Here is an 18,420-nt window from a genome sequence, read left to right on the forward strand (position 1 = left end):
ATGGATGTAGAGGATGCATACGTCCAAGGCCAGCCCACACAGTACATTCTAGTCCAGTCTAAGCTATGTAGTAAGATTTCATCTTTTTAAGAAGGGGGGTTGAAAGGCCAAAGAGTTATGGTTTCATTGTTAAGAACATTGGATGTTCTACCAGAAATCCCAGGTTTGATTCCAGCACCCATATGACAGCTCACAACTGCCCTGAACTCCAGTTCCAGGGTATCTGACTTCCTGTTCTGGCCTCTGTGGACCCTGCATGCATGAGGTGCACAAATACCCATTCACATAAAATAATAAAAACATTGTTTTTTTTTAAGGGAGTTAAGAAGTGCTGTAATTATATTTTAATTTTAAAAATGTTTAAAAAGGGGGGCTGGAGAAATGGCTCAGAGGTCAAGAGTACTGGCTGCTGGCTGCTCTTCTAGAAGTCCTGATTCAATTTCTAACAACCACACGATGGCTCACAACCATCTAGAATGAGATCTGGTGCCCTCTTCTGGCAAGCAGGCACACATGCAGAAAGAATACTGTATACTTAATAAATAAACAAATGAATCTTTAAAAACATGTTTAAAAAGGAGGAGGGTGGAGATATAGCTCAGTGATAGGAGAGTAGCATGGCTGCGAGCTGCCTCACATGCTGTTGGGAATGGAACTCAGTCCTCTGGAAGAACAGCAAGTAGTCTTAACCACTGAGCCATCACTCCAGCCCTTCTTTCAATTTTTTTCACGCATCTCTAGATTAAATATTCCCACATTCAGACTGGAGAAATGGTTCAGGCAGCAAAGTGCTTGCTATCCAAACATAAGGATCAAATTTAGATCCCTAGCACCAATGTAAAGCTGAATAGAGTAGTACACATCTGTACACCCAGTATGGAGGTGGAGGAAGTAGAAATCCCTGGTATGAATGACCAGCCAATCTAGCTGAGTCAGCGAGGTCCAGGTCGAGAGCTGCTGTTTCAAAAACTAAGGTAGAATGAGGCCGAGAACCTGAGGCTTGACAGGTCATAGGCCCTAGAGGGAAATCTACTACTATTCTGTTAAATGAACACATCAATAAAACGACTCTTAATGACATACTGCTATACCCAAAGATTAATGTATCTCTCAACCCTTATCAGAGAAGCTTCTTCTCCTTGAAGCAGGTGGTAATCAATGTGCAGAGAGTAAGAAACTTTGGAATGCTCAGCCCTAAATGGGATATCTGTCTCATACCCCTCCCATCAAGGTTCAGGGATGCATGAAAAAGAGGGGGCAGAAAGACCCTAAGAGTCAGAGGTGGCAGGTGACCTCAGGAAAACAGCTGTCTTCTAACACAAAACAGGGCAAATGTACACACGAACTCACAAAGACAACAGCATGCACAAGACCTGCACAAGCTCAAACCAAACAAAACCCCCTGGGAACGTGAACACAAAGTCCCATTCCAAGATAAAAAGCTGTTTACAATTGGTAACTGCTGGGAGAGAAAATCAGTTTGTTTTCAGTGGAGTGATATTGAGTACATCAACCACATCAAGGAAGGCTCCATGTTCAGAAATAGCTAGCCAACACAAATTACCATGTTTGTTTAGAGATTTTATTTGCTTGCTTATTTGTTTGCTTAGTCTTTGTTTTTTTTTTTTTTTTTTTTTTTTTGGTTTTTCAAGACAGGGTTTCTCTGTAGCTTTGGTGCCTGTCCCGGAACTAGCTCTTGTAGACCAGGCTGGCCTCGAACTCACAGAGATCCGCCTGCCTCTGCCTCCCGAGTGCTGGGATTAAAGGCGTGCTCCACCACCGCCCAGCTTAGTCTTTGTTTTTTAAGAGAGAGAAAGAGTACTGATTAGGTGCAGAAGCAAGTGGATTCTGTGAATTCAAAGCCAGACTGATCTACAAGCTGAGTTCCAGCACTCAGGAGATAGAAGCAAGGGGTGGGGAGGATCTCTGAGTTCAAGGCCAGCCTGAGCTACAGTGTAAATTCCAGGACAGTCAGGGCTACACAGAAAAGCCCTGTTTTCAAAAGAAGAACAAAGTCAAAAACAAGAAAGAGAGAGAAAAAAACATGAAGTTGGGTGGGGAGATGTGTGAGGATCTGGGAGGACTTGGAGGAAGGGAAAGAATATGGCCAACGTAATTCATTCTCTTCTCTCTTCTCTCTCTCTTCTCCTCTTCTCTTCTCTCTCTTCTCTCTCTCTCTCTCTCTCTCTCTCTACCTCTCTGTTCTTCTCCCCTTCTCTCTTTCCCCTCCATAACCCACTAAATAAATATCCAACTTCACTCTGCATGGTGTGCCTATCCATGTCTTTGTCTCTCGCCTACCACCACGTGGGCTCCCTGCCTGGGACCAGCGGCCTGGTCTCATGGTGTGCCCATCTATCTTGTCTCTCCTTGTGGCCTGCTGCAGCCACTCAGGGAACTGCACCGTCCCTGCCTGGGACTGGCTGCTCTCAGGACCACTGCCTGCCGCCATATGGCCTGCTGCCACTGCTTGGAGACCTGCAGCATTTTTGCTGATGCAACTGCCAGGGATCCTGCAGCATTTTTATTTAATCCATTATAGTCAAAATATATAAAATTCTCAAAGGATAAATAAAAACATTATTTTAAATAAAAAGGTAGGCAAGCAATTCAGGAAGACACCTAATGTTCATCTCTGGACTCCACAAGCACGTCTAAGAGCACAGGCAAAACACAAACATACACCAAAAAATACTCAAATTCATAATTGGGTTATTTCAAAGATCATAATAGTAAATAAATAAAAATAACTTACACTTCTTGTAATGTTTGTGATTCCAAGCTGATGTTCCAGTTAGACAACCGGTTATGACTCAAATCCCTGAAAAAGACAAATATACATAGCTTAGTGGTGGAAGCTGAACCTCACATAAAAATAAAACAAAGCCGGGCGGTGGTGGCGCACGCCTTTAATCCCAGCACTCGGGAGGCAGAGGCAGGCGGATCTCTGTGAGTTCGAGACCAGCCTGGTCTACAAGAGCTAGTTCTAGGACAGGCTCCAAAACCACAAAGAAACCCTGTCTCAAAAAACCAAAAAATAAATAAAAAAATAAAACAAAATGTGAGCTATATAGATATATCAGTGTTAGAGAGACCAAGATCCAGGCACTCCCTAATGTGTTCAAGGAAGGGAGGAAGTACAAAACTAAAATGGAAATACTGGAAGTCCTACTAAAGGTAAATTTTTAAAGATTCATTTTAGCCAGGTGTACATGCCTTTAATCCCAGCACTCAGGAGGCAGACTACTCAGGCAGAGGCAGAAGTTTTAGGCCAGACTGAAGGTAGGGTTATAGGCACTTAATATGGTCCTTTGCAAGATTCCTCTCTTCAAGAGTAGTATGTGTCCTTAACCTCTGAGCTACCTCACCAGCCCCTAAGTGTGAATACAGGGCATGGCACTGAATTGTCTGTAATTCTCAGCACTAAGAAGGTAGAAGTAGGAGGGTCAGCCAATGTGAGGTTTGCCTGGTATCACAGTAAACTCTAGGACAGTCAGAATTACATAGTAGTCTCAAAAAGAAAAAAAAAAGTGCATTGAATTTCATCATTACCAAAATAAATGCTTATGAATAAGTCCATCCAAATTTCAAAACAGATTTAATACTTTTCAATTTTCAATGTGTTTGTAGTAATTTAGAATATATTAATATGGTTCCATAATAAAAGCAAAAGCCAACTATGGTGATCCATACCCACAATCTCAGCACTTGGAAAGCTGAGGTAGGAGGAACATAAACCTCAATCCAACCTGGGCTGTACAACAAAAATTTTGACTCAAAAACAAACAAGCTGGGTGTGGTAGTGCACTTGGAAGGCAAAAGTAGACAGATTTCTGTATCTCTGTGAGTTCCAGACTATAAGGCTACATAGTGAGAAACTGGGACCCTGTCCCCACCCCACCCCCAAAAAAGTTAAGTATAAAAGAATAGAAAGTCTTCAATCCTTGTCACCAGCTTCCTAACAGTTTGTCTTTTTCCAATAGCAACAAATGAAACTACTGTGTGATTGCAGTCCTCCAAATGTTTTATGCATACACAGATGATAATGAACGTTTGGTTCACTGGACCACATTGGACATTTGGTCCCTTGCTTTCTTCACTTAACAATGAGTTTCTTTATCTCTTGTAGTGATTATATAATGCCAGATTAGCTGTAAACCAATCTGAAGGTAGAAGTCACAAGTCAAAATGAGTGTTTCTATACTAAAACTTGAACTGAGCTGCATATGCAATGGTGATACACAAAGGCTAACACTAGCATGTAAGGCTAACCTGTGCTCATAGCAAGACCCAATCTCAAAAAGCAAGCAAACAAAACTAATTGCATCCTTCAGGGAATTGGGTTTTCTTAAAAGGAGCTATTCAGCTTCTGGAAAAGGTAATGAATCTCATTCAAATTATGTTGATGATGGTGACAGTTTTAGCTTAATATTTATTAAGTGGTGGACAGTCTTCTGTGTTCAACTAGCTAAATTAGCACAAAACTACAAGACAAATATATTTACAATCCTCACATTTGCCAAGCATGCAAACTAATAGCTTGTCAACCCAAAGTTACACAACTAAAAGTAGAGAAGCTATTTATTCAAAATTTCTTTCCATCTCAGACAAGTAGTTAGAGTAGAAATTTCACTAAAGTTCATCCTGAGCTTAAACTTTTGAACAGTCCTTTTAAAATTCACGTGGATGATTCCTGTCTTTACAATGTTACAGTGGATAGAATGTAGTCCACACGAGCTGTTTGCCCAAGAGACTTACTATATGTCTAGCAATAGGGACACACTGGAGAAACACTACAGATCAATTTATCTCACTGTGCCGCAACAGGCAGTTGGCAAGTGCATGCGGGTTTGAATGATGTCTCTATCACAGCAGAGCAGTTTTTGAGCTAGATTCAAGCCTGCATATCTTGGCCACTTTCATTTAAGAGTGTAACTTATTTACACTCTAAGCATCGTTATTATTTTTCAATTGATGGTACCGACATCAAACTATATTTCTAATTTTAACAATTTATTTTCATTTTGTGTGCATTGGTGTTTTGCCTGCATGTATATCTGTGTGATAGTGCCTGATCCCCTAAAACTGGAGTCAGAAAGTTGTGAGCCATCATGTGGTTGCTGGGAATTGAACTCAGAACCTTTGGAAGAGCAGCCAGTGCTCTTAACCTCTGAGCCATCTCTCCAGTAGGAAGGAGAGCAATCAAGAGTTAGACTACCAACAACCTGGGAAGATGACTCATTAGAAAAGATGCTTGCCATGCAAGCATAAAGAACAGGATTTGGATCCCCAATACCCACACAAATGCCATGTAGGCCCAGAAGCCCACCTATAATTCCAGCACTCAAAAGGCAGAGACAAGATCCCAAGAACAACCTGGCTAGCTGAGTTCTGAGTTCAGTTGAGGGACACCTGCTCAAAGAAACACTCCCAATACCAACCTTGGGCCTCCTCAATCATGTGCACCAACACTTGCACAGATACATATGTTCACACATATGCAAACATACACATAATAAGAAAATAACTACCAGGAGGAGTAAGGGTTTGGTAAGGCATCCCCGACACTGCTATGATTATAATGAAAGCTCCATCTGTTCCCTTCAACTACCCCCAAAATGTACTTAACAATCAGTAACCTTTCCTGTATTTATAGTGTAAACATCTCAGTGAAGGCTTTATGGCTCCGAGTTGTAGATTCCCCTCCCACTCATGCTACGGGGAAGCAGCATGAATTATTAAAGTGCTCGGTATCATCCAAAGCCTGAGGTGCCATTACTGTGGTTGTGCAGTGCTCTCAGGCTGTAAATTATTTACAGAATGCCCAGAGAAGTCACAAGCTCTGCAAGGCACTACAAAGAATTTCTGTAGCCACAAAGATACAGGAGTTTTCTTCTGCTCAGTCAGGTATGTCCACTTCTGTGTCAATAATCTTTTTGTTTTCAAGAATCATTGGACTTAGCCAGGAGCAGAGGCAAGCAGATCTCTATGAGTTAGAGACAAGCCTGGTCTACAGAGTGAGTTCCAAACAGCCAGGGCTACACCGAGAAATTTGTCTCATTAAACCAAATAAATAAATAAAATATTAAAGCCATATCTATATATTGATTCTGAACTCTGACTCTATAAAAAAGATAGCAGTAAAAAGATAGCCCATCAAAGACTTTGTCAATATATTAGGGTACACACCAATATCATATTCCCATTAACACCATTTCTAAGAATCTATTATACATATACAATCATACAATCTTGGAAAACTATCTACCAAGAAGTTATTGTATTAAAAAAATCGTAAACGAAACCTACATGCTATCAAGATGAGAGAAGTTAAATAACTTACGAAAATTCCATCCTACAGAGTTCTCTGGAGCCAGTTAAAATATACAACACATATTTATATAAACTACACAGTGGCTTCATTTATGTTTCAAAAGGAAAAAAGATCCATCTGTAAAACGTCTACTCAACAAATAACAGTGTTTTTTCTTAACTGTGACTAAAGAACTTTTACTTTCCCACTTCAAATGTCTCCATGAAAAAAACCTGCTTAAAAACAAACTCATCCTAAGTGGTCAAAGGCCTAAGTAACTGAGTGCTCAGCTGCAGAGAGCCATCCATCAACCTCCCCACTCCCACACAGCTCTCCAAGGCTCAGAGAGCATCTCCAAGGAGAGCTAGTGGACAGAGAGGAGAACTATGAAAAGCTAACTTCCAGACATGGTATGGCTATTGCACTCACTAACTTGCAACTGCTGTGCTATCTGCACAAAATCTTACCAGCCAAAATTCCAGCACGAATGCGGAGGAGCACCCCCAACATCATGCCCAACCTCAGCAAAGGAGCTACTGACAACCTATGACTGAAGGAGGGAGAGTCACTCACAAACACACATAATTTAAAACAATAAAATACATCTTTTAAAAAATAACAGGCTAGGTGTAGTGATACACACCTGCAGTCCCAGCACTCTGAGACAAAGGCAGGAAGACTGTAAATTGGACAACATATAGTAAGATTGTATCTCAAAACAAAACAAAAATCAAAAGGAGAGACAACAAAACAGTCTAAAAATAATGGGACAATGCTGTTGATTATATCCTATACTACACATATAATATATATAATATTCTATACTATACATTTTCCATTATTTGTGAGCATTTCTGAGAATCAACTGAGTTCATGTCTTTTTCGGAGACTATTATTATGAAGTCAAAACTTTTAAATGTGAAATAGACATTAAAAACAAGCTATTTCCAGGCAGTGGAGGTGCACGCCTTTAATCTCAGCACTCAGGAGGCAGAGACAGGTGGATCTTTGAGTTAGAAGCCAGCCTGGTCTACAAAGTAAGTTCCAAGACAGACAGAGACAGAGAAACCCTGTCTCAAAAAGCAAAACAAAAGCTATCTTACCACTTAAAAGTCTTCGTTTAAGGGCTGGTGAGATGGCTCAGTGGGTAAAGGCACTTGCTGCACAAGCCGGACAACCTAAATTCTAAGTTGATCCCTGGAACCCAAGGTAAAGGAAAGAACAGATTCCACAAAGCTGTTCTCTGACCTCCACACTCATGTACCACACAGACGCACATCAGGACATCAGGTCTACACACATATTCATGCCAAAACTCTTTTATTTTAATTCAAATAAATAACATGTGGTGAAGATCTAATTACAAAGTCATATATCAACTGGGTTTCTCATCACTAAAATAACTCGTGATTCCTCAATAACAAACATAGGTTTTGTTTATTTTTTTATTATGTTGTGGGAGGAATTTAAATTACCTCAATTGCTGAGCCATTTCACCATATTTCTCCATCTTACCCTTTAAGAAACCTGAACCTGAACCTGAAGCTCGCCATTTCAACTAGACTGGCTGGCTGTCCAGCTCCTGGGATCCACCTGTCTCCACCCAAAACACTGATGTCACAGCCATGTACAGTCATGCCCAGCTTTTAAATGAGTGCTGGAGATTTTAACTCAGGTCACCTTGCTTTCACAGCAAGCACTCTTACCCACTAAGTTCATCTCCTAGTCTTTCAATGGCAACACAGTTAACCCAGCACCAGGTTTAACAGCGTCCCAAAGAAAGACTTGCATGTTCAGAATTATCTATACATTTTCCAATGAAACTAGCCATGATTTAAGTTATATGAGTAAGATGAAATAGTATTTTGAAACAAATATATTACAAACAAAATAAGAGAAACCCAAAAGAAACAGTATTTAGTTTTCCATTATTTCTACAGTGTACTTTCTGCTATTAAACTGTTTATCACTTAATTGTAAAATTGTTCATCACTTGTTATCCTGGCACTATTTTACAAATAATATAATAGAAAGTTATATACTGTAATATAAAATAATATTACAAGTAACATAATTATATTTTTATATAAATAATATAACATTAATAATATTTTTGGAAGCAGGGGTAAAGAATACACATTCTTTTTAAAAAGTTTATAAACTATTCCATTCTTCTAGGAATTGTCCTAAATATAAAGCTAGTAATTTGGTTTGAGAAAAATTAAGTTGCTTTGATTTTTGATTTTTTTTTATTTGTATCAACTGAACAACCTAACGTTTTTCATGACTAGAGGTAATAGAAAATAAGTTGAGTCATTTACTTTGGCACACTAAAGAAAACATAAGAACACATTCACAGCCCTTCTCTAAAACATTTTTGCTAAGCTTTTAATATGATCTTTCTCCATTGGTTAAATGCCAGTTTTTCATTAGGCGAGGACTTTAAAGAATAAAGCAGAGTTGGGAAGATGGCTCAGCAGTTAAAGTACTTGGCAAGGTTAAAGACTGGAGTTCTGAGCCCCAGAACCCACATAAATGTTGTCTGGGTCTGCTGGTCCATCTGTAAGTCCAGTCCCCAAAGGCAGAGACAGGAGTTCCCCCAGCAAGCTAGCTAGCACAACCAGATCTTGGTTTACTAAGAGTCCCTCCCTCAAGAAATAATGTAGAACAATCTTGCACTCTCTCTCTCCCTCTCTCATAAAAATAAATCAAAAACAAAACATGTAAAATACATAAAATTTTAGAACACTAAGATTAGGCTGAATAGATGGTCAGCCTAATGTCTTAAAGGGTGCACAGTGCTCTTCAGGAGGACCTGAGTTCAATTCCTAGCACTAACATCAGGCAGCTCATGATACCCTGTAACTCCAGCTTCTTGGAGATCTGATGCCTTCAACCTCCAGGCACTTGTACAGAAACAAACACACATACATACACACACACACACACACAAATTAAAAATAAAAACATATCCTATTTACTAAGTTGAGAGAAATGTATTTTCAAGCATTAGGAAACTATGCAATTATAGTAATAAAAATTAAGAGCTTGATTACTCCCTTGTTTATGCATGCTGTATACTAGAAATACAAAGTGATTTATTATTTTTTAATTTATTTTGTGTACATGGTGTTTGTTTGCATGTATATCTACGTATCAGGAGCAAGCTTGGGACCTGTGAACAAACGGAAGAGCATCAGATCCCCTAGAACTAGAGTCACAGACGGTTGTCACCTGCCACTTGAGTGCTGGGAACTGAATGCTACTCTGCAAGAGCAGCCAGCGACTCCAACTGCTGAGCCTTCTCTCCAGCCCCTACAAAGTATTTTTAATAAAAACAGAACATGCTTGGGACACTGATTAGTACTTAAGTGGGTTCTCCAAAGCATAAAGGAATTTTTGAAGACCTAAGTAAAAACGGATCTCCTAAATTGGCATTTAAGAGGCAATGACAATTTGGGCTACAGACAGAGCTCAGAGGACTTGCCTAGCAGGCACAAAGTCCTAGCACTCTAAAACCATTTTGACTAAATGGTTCTCCACTAACACTGCATATACATATAAGTGGAAGGATTTAAAAACACAGGTTGAACATTCCTAACCAAAAAATCCAAAATGCTTCAAAGTTCTAAACTTTTGAGCAGCAACATAATGACACAGAATGCCACAAGTCAAAATTAGACATACTAGTGTCCAATGTGATGGTTCACAGCATGATCTTAGCACTCAGGAGGCAAAAGTTGAAGACTCACAAGTTTGAGGACAGCATGGAACTCCTTAGCAAGGCCTTGTCTCAAACAACAAAAAGCTCTGCTCTCTGGTCCACCTAGCTATGAGCAAGCCACTGCGTGCTCCTGCCACGGAGTCTTCCTTTCCATAAAAGACTGCATCTCTCAGAACATGAGGCAAAACAAATCCTTCCTCCCTTAAGTTGATACACACCAGGTAATTGGCCTTAGCAACAAGAAAAGTAACTAATATAAAAAATTCATACTAAGAAGTGGGGCTAGCCAGGCCGAGGTGGACACCTTTAATTCCAGCACTCTGGAGGCAGAGGCAGGAGGATCTCTGTGAGTTCAAGGGCAGCCTGATCTACAGAAATAGTTCCAGGACAGCCAGGGCTACACAAAGACACCCTGTCTTGGGGGTGGGGGTGGGTAGAGCTGTTGTTACAATATGCTGATCTTGTTTTGTGGGCCTTAAAACTGGTCTGCAGGAGAAAAGAGAAATAATTTCTCTAAACTATGGTTTAGAGAAGCTCTAGAACATTAAGACACACAGGTTAGTGAGCCACATATTGATACCACCAAAATGCTGATAAAAGTATAAACAGTAGAGGCTATGCTCATAAAGCTTCAGAGAACAAGGACTCTATTGGAAATTAGACTAGACAGCAGTCACATTACAAATTCTGACAAGGAACATGGCTGCATTCTGCCTGTGTTTTGAAATTTTTGGTGAGGCTGAATTCAAAATAATTGACTAAGTTTGATGGAAGAAAATTTAAAACAGCATACATTCAGACTGGGTCAGAGTTACTTCTTAGTATGCTTAGGAAAGTTTATAGTGAGAATTCAAATCAGAAAGTGGACAGGATATGGAAAATAAGCAGTTGAATCAGGAAAAGAACACGAACCTGCTTAAAGCCATGAAAAGAGTATAAACAAATCTGCTATATTTGTTGAGAAGGCACCATTAAGGAAAAATTACACACTTTACACAGGGACAACAGGAAAGATGCCTTGAGTGGAAGACACCATTCATCAAAGGCACCGACTTGTAAAAATGAAATTCATTTGAAAAGAGAATACCTGAACTGAGAATACAGTCACACAGAAAATAAATATTTTCAGCTAAGCAAACACCCAACAGCCCCTATAGCTGTGGTCTAACAGGGTTAGGTAGGTAGGTACTAGTTTTACAAGCACACAGAACGCAAGAGTGGGAAGTCTTGGAGGCTTGAGTCAAGGTTCCAGAAAGCCAGGCCAGGAAAACTATAGAAGGATCAAATCCCCTGCAGGGATACCCTAAGTAGGTTGCTATGCATCTATCTGTGAAGAGGGAACCAAAGGTGCAATGGAGAACCTAAGATACTGGTGATGCCAGAAATGTGTTAAGTTCAACAAGGAAAAGTGAAGGCACCAAATGAAGAAGGCCCAATGGAAAGACCGTATGTCTCCTATGCAATGTATCTAAGGAAATATGGTGCTACCCAAGCCCACTGGAGAACTGAAGATGCTATCACAGTCCCAGATACGACATGGAGCTACAAGGTCAGGTGTCTGCCTGACAAGTGATTCAGTCTTCCTTTGGTCTGATTTCTTTTGTTATGTATTATTTCCCCTTTAGGAATAATACTTATTCCATTATACATTAGAAGTAAGAATCTTGTTTTTTGATTTTGCAAGAGGCTCCCAATTAAGACTTCTTTGGCCTTAGATGAAACTTTGGACTTTTTGTTTGTTTTGTTTTTGTTTTTCAGGACAGGGATTCTGTGTATCTCTGGCTGTCCTGGAACTCAATCTATAGACCAGGCTGTGCAGTGATATTTCATTTGTATTTTAATAAATAAAGTTTGCCTGAAGTGCAGAGAGTAAAACAGTTGCACTGCTCAGCCTTACAGTCCAAGCAGTGGTGACACACACCTTTAATCCCAGTAGCCACAGTAGTTTGCCACAGAACAGGTGGTAGTGGTGCACGCCTTTAATCCCAGCACTAGAGAGGAATATAAGATGGGAGGAGATAGCTCTCACAGTCTCATCCTGAGATTCCAGGAGGCAAGACCACCATTGCAGACTGAGGTGGAGGTGAGACCCGGCAGGCTGCTTTGCATTTCTAACCTTCAGGTTATGCTGTTTTAAACAATTTCTGTCTCTGGGTTTTTATTAATTGTGCTACAAGGCTGGCCCCAAACTCAAGAAACTATCTGCTCTGCCCTCTGAGTGCTGAGATTAAATGCATGTGCAACTACGGCCCAGATGACTTTGGACTTTTGAACAGTGCTGAAACTGTAAGTTTATGGAAACTCGATGAATGACTTAGCTAGAGTTATTCAACAGAAACTAATGTTCTCTATGTAGTAAAGAATTAACCTGTTTACAACTATTCTAAAGGAACAAATGGAAACAAGTCTTAGTTATTGTAATGAAAGCAGAATGGGGGACCAGTAAGATGACTCAGCAGGTAAAAGTGCTGGCTGCCAAGGCTGACACCTGAAATTCAATACCTGGGACCCACATGGCAGAAGAGAACTGACTTCTATAGGTTGTCCGACCTCCACATATGCATCAGAGCATGTACATGCCCATCCAATACACTCAATAAACAAACAAATGTAATTAAACAAACAAACCTTACAATCCCCCCCCCCAGGGGTGGTGACTCACACTTGGGAGGCAGAGCCAGGTAAACTTGGGTGAGTTCTAGTCCTTGGAGAGAGTTTCAGGCCAGCCAGAACTATACAATAAGATCCTGTCTCAAACAAACAAACAACAACACACACACACAAAACAAAACCCCAACAACAACAACACACACACACAAAACAAAACCCCAACCAGCAGAAAGCAGGCAGACACAGAAAGGGATTGGGAACAATGCCAGTTCTCACCATGTGAGCCTATGGGAGATACTTCATATTCTAACCATAGCACCAACTATATGGCGCTCTGAAAAAAGGAGAGCTATAGAGACAATACAAAGCTCAGCCAGTTGTGATGATCCACACAAGTAGGACAGGCTGAAAAGGCAGAAGCAGAGGTAGAAGGACCACAAGTTCCAGGTTAGCCTGGGCTATACCTTTGTGTTGGTAAGATGGCTCAAAGCAACAGTTCTCAAATTGTGGGCCACAACTCTTTTGGGGGGAATCAAATGACCCTTCTCGGGGGTTCGCCTAAGACCATCAAAAAACACAATTTATATTATGATTCATAACAGTAGCAAAATTTCAATTATGAAGTAGCAAAGAAGGTCATTTTATGGTTGAGGTCATCACAACATGAGGAGCTGTATTAAAGTGTCACAGCGTCAGGGAGGCTGAGAACCTGACTCAGAATGAGAGTATCTGCCATTAAGCTTGAGAGCAAAAGTCTGATCCACTGGGATCCTATGTTAGAAGGAGAGAACCAACTTCCGCAAGTTATCCTCTGACCTCCAGACATGGTCATACATACAAAACAATAAAAAAATACAATAAAATATTTTTAAAAAAGAAAAGAAGTTACAATATTACCTGGTCCTTCACTTTATGAATATGGATATATGCTTAATTAAATAAAACACGACATCAAGTTCTGTGCCCAACTTTGAAAAATCAAATATTTTAGAGAATTGCTAAGACAGATAATCATAAAGACCATGCCTAATAAATTTAAAAAGAAATCAGAGCTGTGCTTGAGGTGTGGCTCTGTAAGACAACAGCTGTCTAACATGCCTAAAACCTAGATTCCATACCCGGCACTGAAAAAAAATGTAAGATAACATAAGGAGCCCTAAGTATACCTGATGGTTATGTAGCTAATAGCAATTGCTGAAGAATGCTTCAGCCTGGACTTAATACAATTCTATCCTGAGCAGTCTTATGAGTTTTTGTGCTAATGGAAGAAGACTCCATTTCTGTTAAGAGAATCATTCTCAGAGACATTCCACTCCAACTGAAAATGTCAGTTTCATTACGGACATTTAAATTTTCTGACTGCAAACTGGGAATGATGGTGCAGCACTGCGTAAACTCAGGCAAGAGGACAGACAGCTGAAGGCCAGCCTGGGCTACCTGAATGCATCCTCTCAAAACAAACAACTAAATGTCAGCCTCTGGTGACATTCTGCATCTCTGGTAACATTACTTCTAATGTTTACCTACTAATGATTTTCTTTTTCAGTGCTAGTGATCAAACCCCGGCCTTCACACATGTCAAACAAGCATGCTCGGCAAGCCTGTATGAAGGATCTCCAAAAGTAGGCCATATTTATTTCAATGACAGTTACATTAAGTCATACTGTGTTCACACTTATGTTTAAACAGTCTAGCATAATCAGGTAGTTGTCTCAACAATTTCTTCGAAAAAAGACACCTGCTGTATAAGGAAGATGCTATGCTAATTCAGACTACACTACATGATAAGAATCTTAAATTCTGGGTCAACAAAACTAGAATTAGCTACAGCTGTCACCACCATAAGATGGCAGAAGCTGTGTTACTATATTCCAATTCTACGCTTATGGTAGCAGTTGCTAACTTTCTCAATGAATACACGAGTTAGCTTCTTCCCACTCTATACTACCCTATAAGTCATACTGCAAATCTATACTTAACCTCTGCAATGCAGATGTTCCACCTGCATTCTATTTTCAATGACAACCCAACCATTCTTCATATTTTAATTACACCCCAAAGCATTTTCAGTGATAACTCTTTTTCAGCGGTAACTAGAAGACAATTAATAAGCACGTCGCTCAGCTAGTGGCAAAAATACATAACTGTATGATGGTGGCTAAGAAGTCCCGTAATTACAGTATTTAATACCTACGTTGTATTTAATACCTACTGACTCAGACCAATGAGCGCTCCAGGTGCCACTAGCTAATACAAGTTTGTCAGGATATGGAGTCGGACTCCTGAATCTACTCATCCACTCACTGTATTGGACTCTCATATATAAACAAAGAGATCTGATGTGAAGGTTCTCTGCCTCAAAGCAATATAGTGAAAACAAAGTATCGTGATTTGGGAAGAAAAAAAAATCTTTCCCTTCTTTAAACTGACGGCTTACAAAAATATTCGGGGTCGGCAATGACCTTCCTTATGCATGATGAGGTTTTTCAACCCCGTCAAGTATTCAACCTGGAGCACACAATGAGCCAATGGGAGACCTGGGGACAAAAGAGAGCTCGTGTGTCTTTTGGGAGAGATCGTGTTTGCATCACGTGCCCGCCCAAGGACCAGTCAAACTGGAACACAAAAATGATGCAGCCCAAAGAGGGCTTCACGCTTGGAGCCGGCCCAAGGCCACCCAGAGCACCCGCTGTGCTCAGGATGCCAGAGTCCAACGTTAACCATCTGCAGCCCAGAACATCACCAACTCCCCGGGGCCCCCGATCTTAGTCCCAAACTTCCCACGAGTCCCGGCAAAGCTAACACTCCAAGTTCACAATCTCCGCAGGGCAATTGCCTTCAGAACCCGGGTTGGCGACCGAGACCGCGCCCCTCGGGCCCTCTACTCACAGGCTGGAAGTGTCGGGAGGCAGCGGGCCTGACAGTGCCCTCCAGCCGGGCGCGGGCAGCCTCCTGCGGCTGCAGTCCAGCAGGGGAAGGCGGCAGGCGCAGGGTGCCGGGCACAGGCCTGCCCGGGCAGCGGGCAGCAGCAGCAGCGGCAGCAGCAGCGCCTGCGCAAGGACGAGCAGTAGCGCCAGGGGTCCCGACCCACAGCCCAGGAGCCGCTGCTCCCAGACGCCGCGGGGCGCGGCCGCCATCTTCCCGCGGCCGGGACCCGCTCGAGGACGGCGGCTGGCTCGGAGAGGCGGCTGTCGGACAGATACCCGGAGGCTGGGCCGCCACCCGGAGCCCCGGCCGTCACCTGTCCCCCGACAAGGGAAGCGAGAGGTGGCAACCACGCGACCGCGGGGGAGGGGGGCGGCGGTCAGGGGCGTAGAGCTCAGGCCCTGACAGACACCGCTCGTCCGCCCCGCCCCGCGACGCGACGTCCTCACGCTCAGAAACCAGCCAATCGGAGCCGCACGACTAGGTTGCGTCGGAAATGGAGTCCACAGGGGGCGAGGCCTGAGATATCCCCGCCCCTTAGAAGGCGTGACTTAAAGCGGCCCTGCCTCCTTTTCCGCGCTTTCTCTGCAGTTCAGCCGCTAAGCCTCCGCTTGGGGACGCACTGGGTCCTTAAAATAGAACGACGTTCGCTCCTCCGCGTCTTCACTGCGGTTGACGTGTTGTAGCAGTGGAAAAGGACCTTTTCTGTAGACTGCAGAAGGGAATGGCAAAGGGCTGCCCTCCTAGCTTTGACCATGTCGGCCTCCGGAGCCCAAACACGGCGGCCTCTGCGGCATGTGCTACCCCGAAAGAGGGCAGCAGCTGGTACTCCCGGCGCACTGCAGGCTCTCTGTGGAGCGACTTCATGGTCCTGGTGGCAGAGACGATGTGCAGACATCTGTACACCTCCAGCTTCTGCTGTAGCCAGGAGTTCCGTAAATGTCTCTAAGGAAAAAAAAATCTTTCCTCGGTTTGGGAGACCATTGTCCATCTTCAGAAAAGCAAGCGGGGCAAATAGATAAAGGGTTGTTTGCGGGGAGGGGGTTTTCTGGTTTCTGTTCGTGGTTTTTGAGCAATCAGCAAAGTGAAGGCTGAGAGGAAGTCATCCTGCAGCGGATTCTAGCTACCTGTGCCTCTCAGCCGCGTGTTGCCTACGAAGTGAATAAGACTGAAAAATAGTAATAAGACTTACTGACATGTAGTGTGTTTATACTTCTCAAAGACTGCTTGCAAGCCAGGCGTGGACCAGCGCATCTGCAGCCCCAGCACTTGAGGTTGAAGCAGGGTGAGCCCAAGTCCCTGCTCAGCCTCATGTACAGTTACACTTTGTTTAAAAGAGGAGGAGGAGAAAAACAGGGCGGGTGAGATGGCCCAGCGGTAACAACCTTGCCACCAAACATATCGACTTGAGTTGGATCCCCAGACCCCACATGACAGAAGAGGACAACTACTTCTGGAAGTCACTGTGGTCTGACCTCCACATGCATACTGTGGCACTTAAGCAACACACACACCACACGCACGCACGCACACACAAGCAAAAGATCCATGTCTAGTTAAAAATACTGTGGCAACGCTGATCCAGTGCTCCTGCTCAGAAATTCGGAATTCTATGTATTTAGAGGCATTACGGCCCAAACCCAGAGCCTCGTGCCCATTGGTCAAGTGCTCTACCACTGAGCTACATCCCAGCCCTAAAATCTTACCATTTTTTTGGTCTTTGGAGACAGGGTTTCTCTGTAGCTTTGGAGCCCGTCCTGGAACTAGCTCTTGTAGACCAGGCTGGCCTCGAACTCAACAGAGATCCGCCTGCCTCTGCCTCCCGAGTGCTGGGATTAAAGGCTTGTGCCACCACCGCCCAGATTAAAATTAATTATTTAAAAATACATCTTTATTTTTTTCTTTTCTTTCTTTAAACAGCCCTAACTGTCCTATAACTCACTATGTAGACCAAACTGGTCTTGAACTCACAGAAATCTGCCCAGCCTCCCCCAGTGCTGGAATTAGATGGATGGACCATCATACCCAGCAGATTTGTTTTAAATTATATTTAAAACATCTCCATCCCTTCACCTTCCCCTTTTTGTTGTTGGCCTTTGTGTTTTGTTTTGAGACAGTGTCTCACTATGTAGCTCTAGCTGTCTTGGATCTCACTGTGTAGACCAGGTTGTCCTTGGAACTCACAGAGATCCCCGTGCCTCTGCTCCCCAGGTTCTGGGATTAAAGGCATGCACTACTATGCCTGGCTTGTTTTTGGATTTTTGAGATAAGAGTCTTACCATGTAGACCAGGCTAGCCATGAATTTGCTATGTAGTCTAAACTGCCTCCACCCTCCTGCCTCGGCCTTCTGAATGCTGGGATTATAGGTGTCCACCAGCACACCCTGCTCCTCTGCTGCTTTTGTTGAGCCCTTCTCCTCTCCTCCTGGAGGCCATCACTGGATGGCTCTCCACATAAGAGGATTTGGGATTGTCAAATGGCTTTTATTATTTGTGTTTCTCTTATTATTTGCTAATAAACATGGACTATTTTGGAAAATAGGAAGAATGTTTGTGTTAACGGCTCCATTTCACCTCTACTGTCAAGGTCTACATTCTTTGTCTAACGTGTATTTGCCGTCAGCCCCCAGCCTAACTATCTCTTGATTTCCTGTATCCCCTCACCATCGTGTCCATATTCCAGTCACAGATAATTATGACTTTTCATAAATTGGGCACAATTTGGGCCATGAACATCACTGGTTCCCTGCCCACTTCCCCTCAGAGGGCACTTCACGTTTACCTTCAGCTTCTGTCTCTGGAGGTTTCTCTTTTATTATTGAAGCAAAATGTGAGGCCAGAAAACTGA

General features: G+C 42.5%; 1 protein-coding gene across 3 annotated transcripts in view; it reads right to left on the bottom strand.

Annotated features, from left to right (window-relative positions):
* Lrig2 (leucine rich repeats and immunoglobulin like domains 2) overlaps positions 1–15,988 on the bottom strand; it is a 50,462-nt gene extending 34,474 nt beyond the window's left edge. For all 3 annotated transcript variants that reach the window (XM_041638025.1, XM_041638024.1, XM_041638023.1), the window contains exons 1-2: positions 15,537–15,988; positions 2,756–2,821 (exon numbers count right to left, since the gene is read on the bottom strand). In XM_041638025.1, the coding sequence (XP_041493959.1) occupies positions 2,756–2,821; positions 15,537–15,784 (314 nt within the window). In that variant the 5' untranslated portion in view covers positions 15,785–15,988. The remainder of the gene's footprint in view (positions 1–2,755; positions 2,822–15,536) is intronic.
* Between the last annotated feature and the right edge of the window lie 2,432 nt (positions 15,989–18,420).

The sequence above is a fragment of the Microtus oregoni genome, unplaced genomic scaffold (assembly GCF_018167655.1).
Source record: "Microtus oregoni isolate MIOR12 unplaced genomic scaffold, Mior012 000054F_ref0000373, whole genome shotgun sequence".
NCBI classification, from domain to species: domain Eukaryota; kingdom Metazoa; phylum Chordata; class Mammalia; order Rodentia; family Cricetidae; genus Microtus; species Microtus oregoni.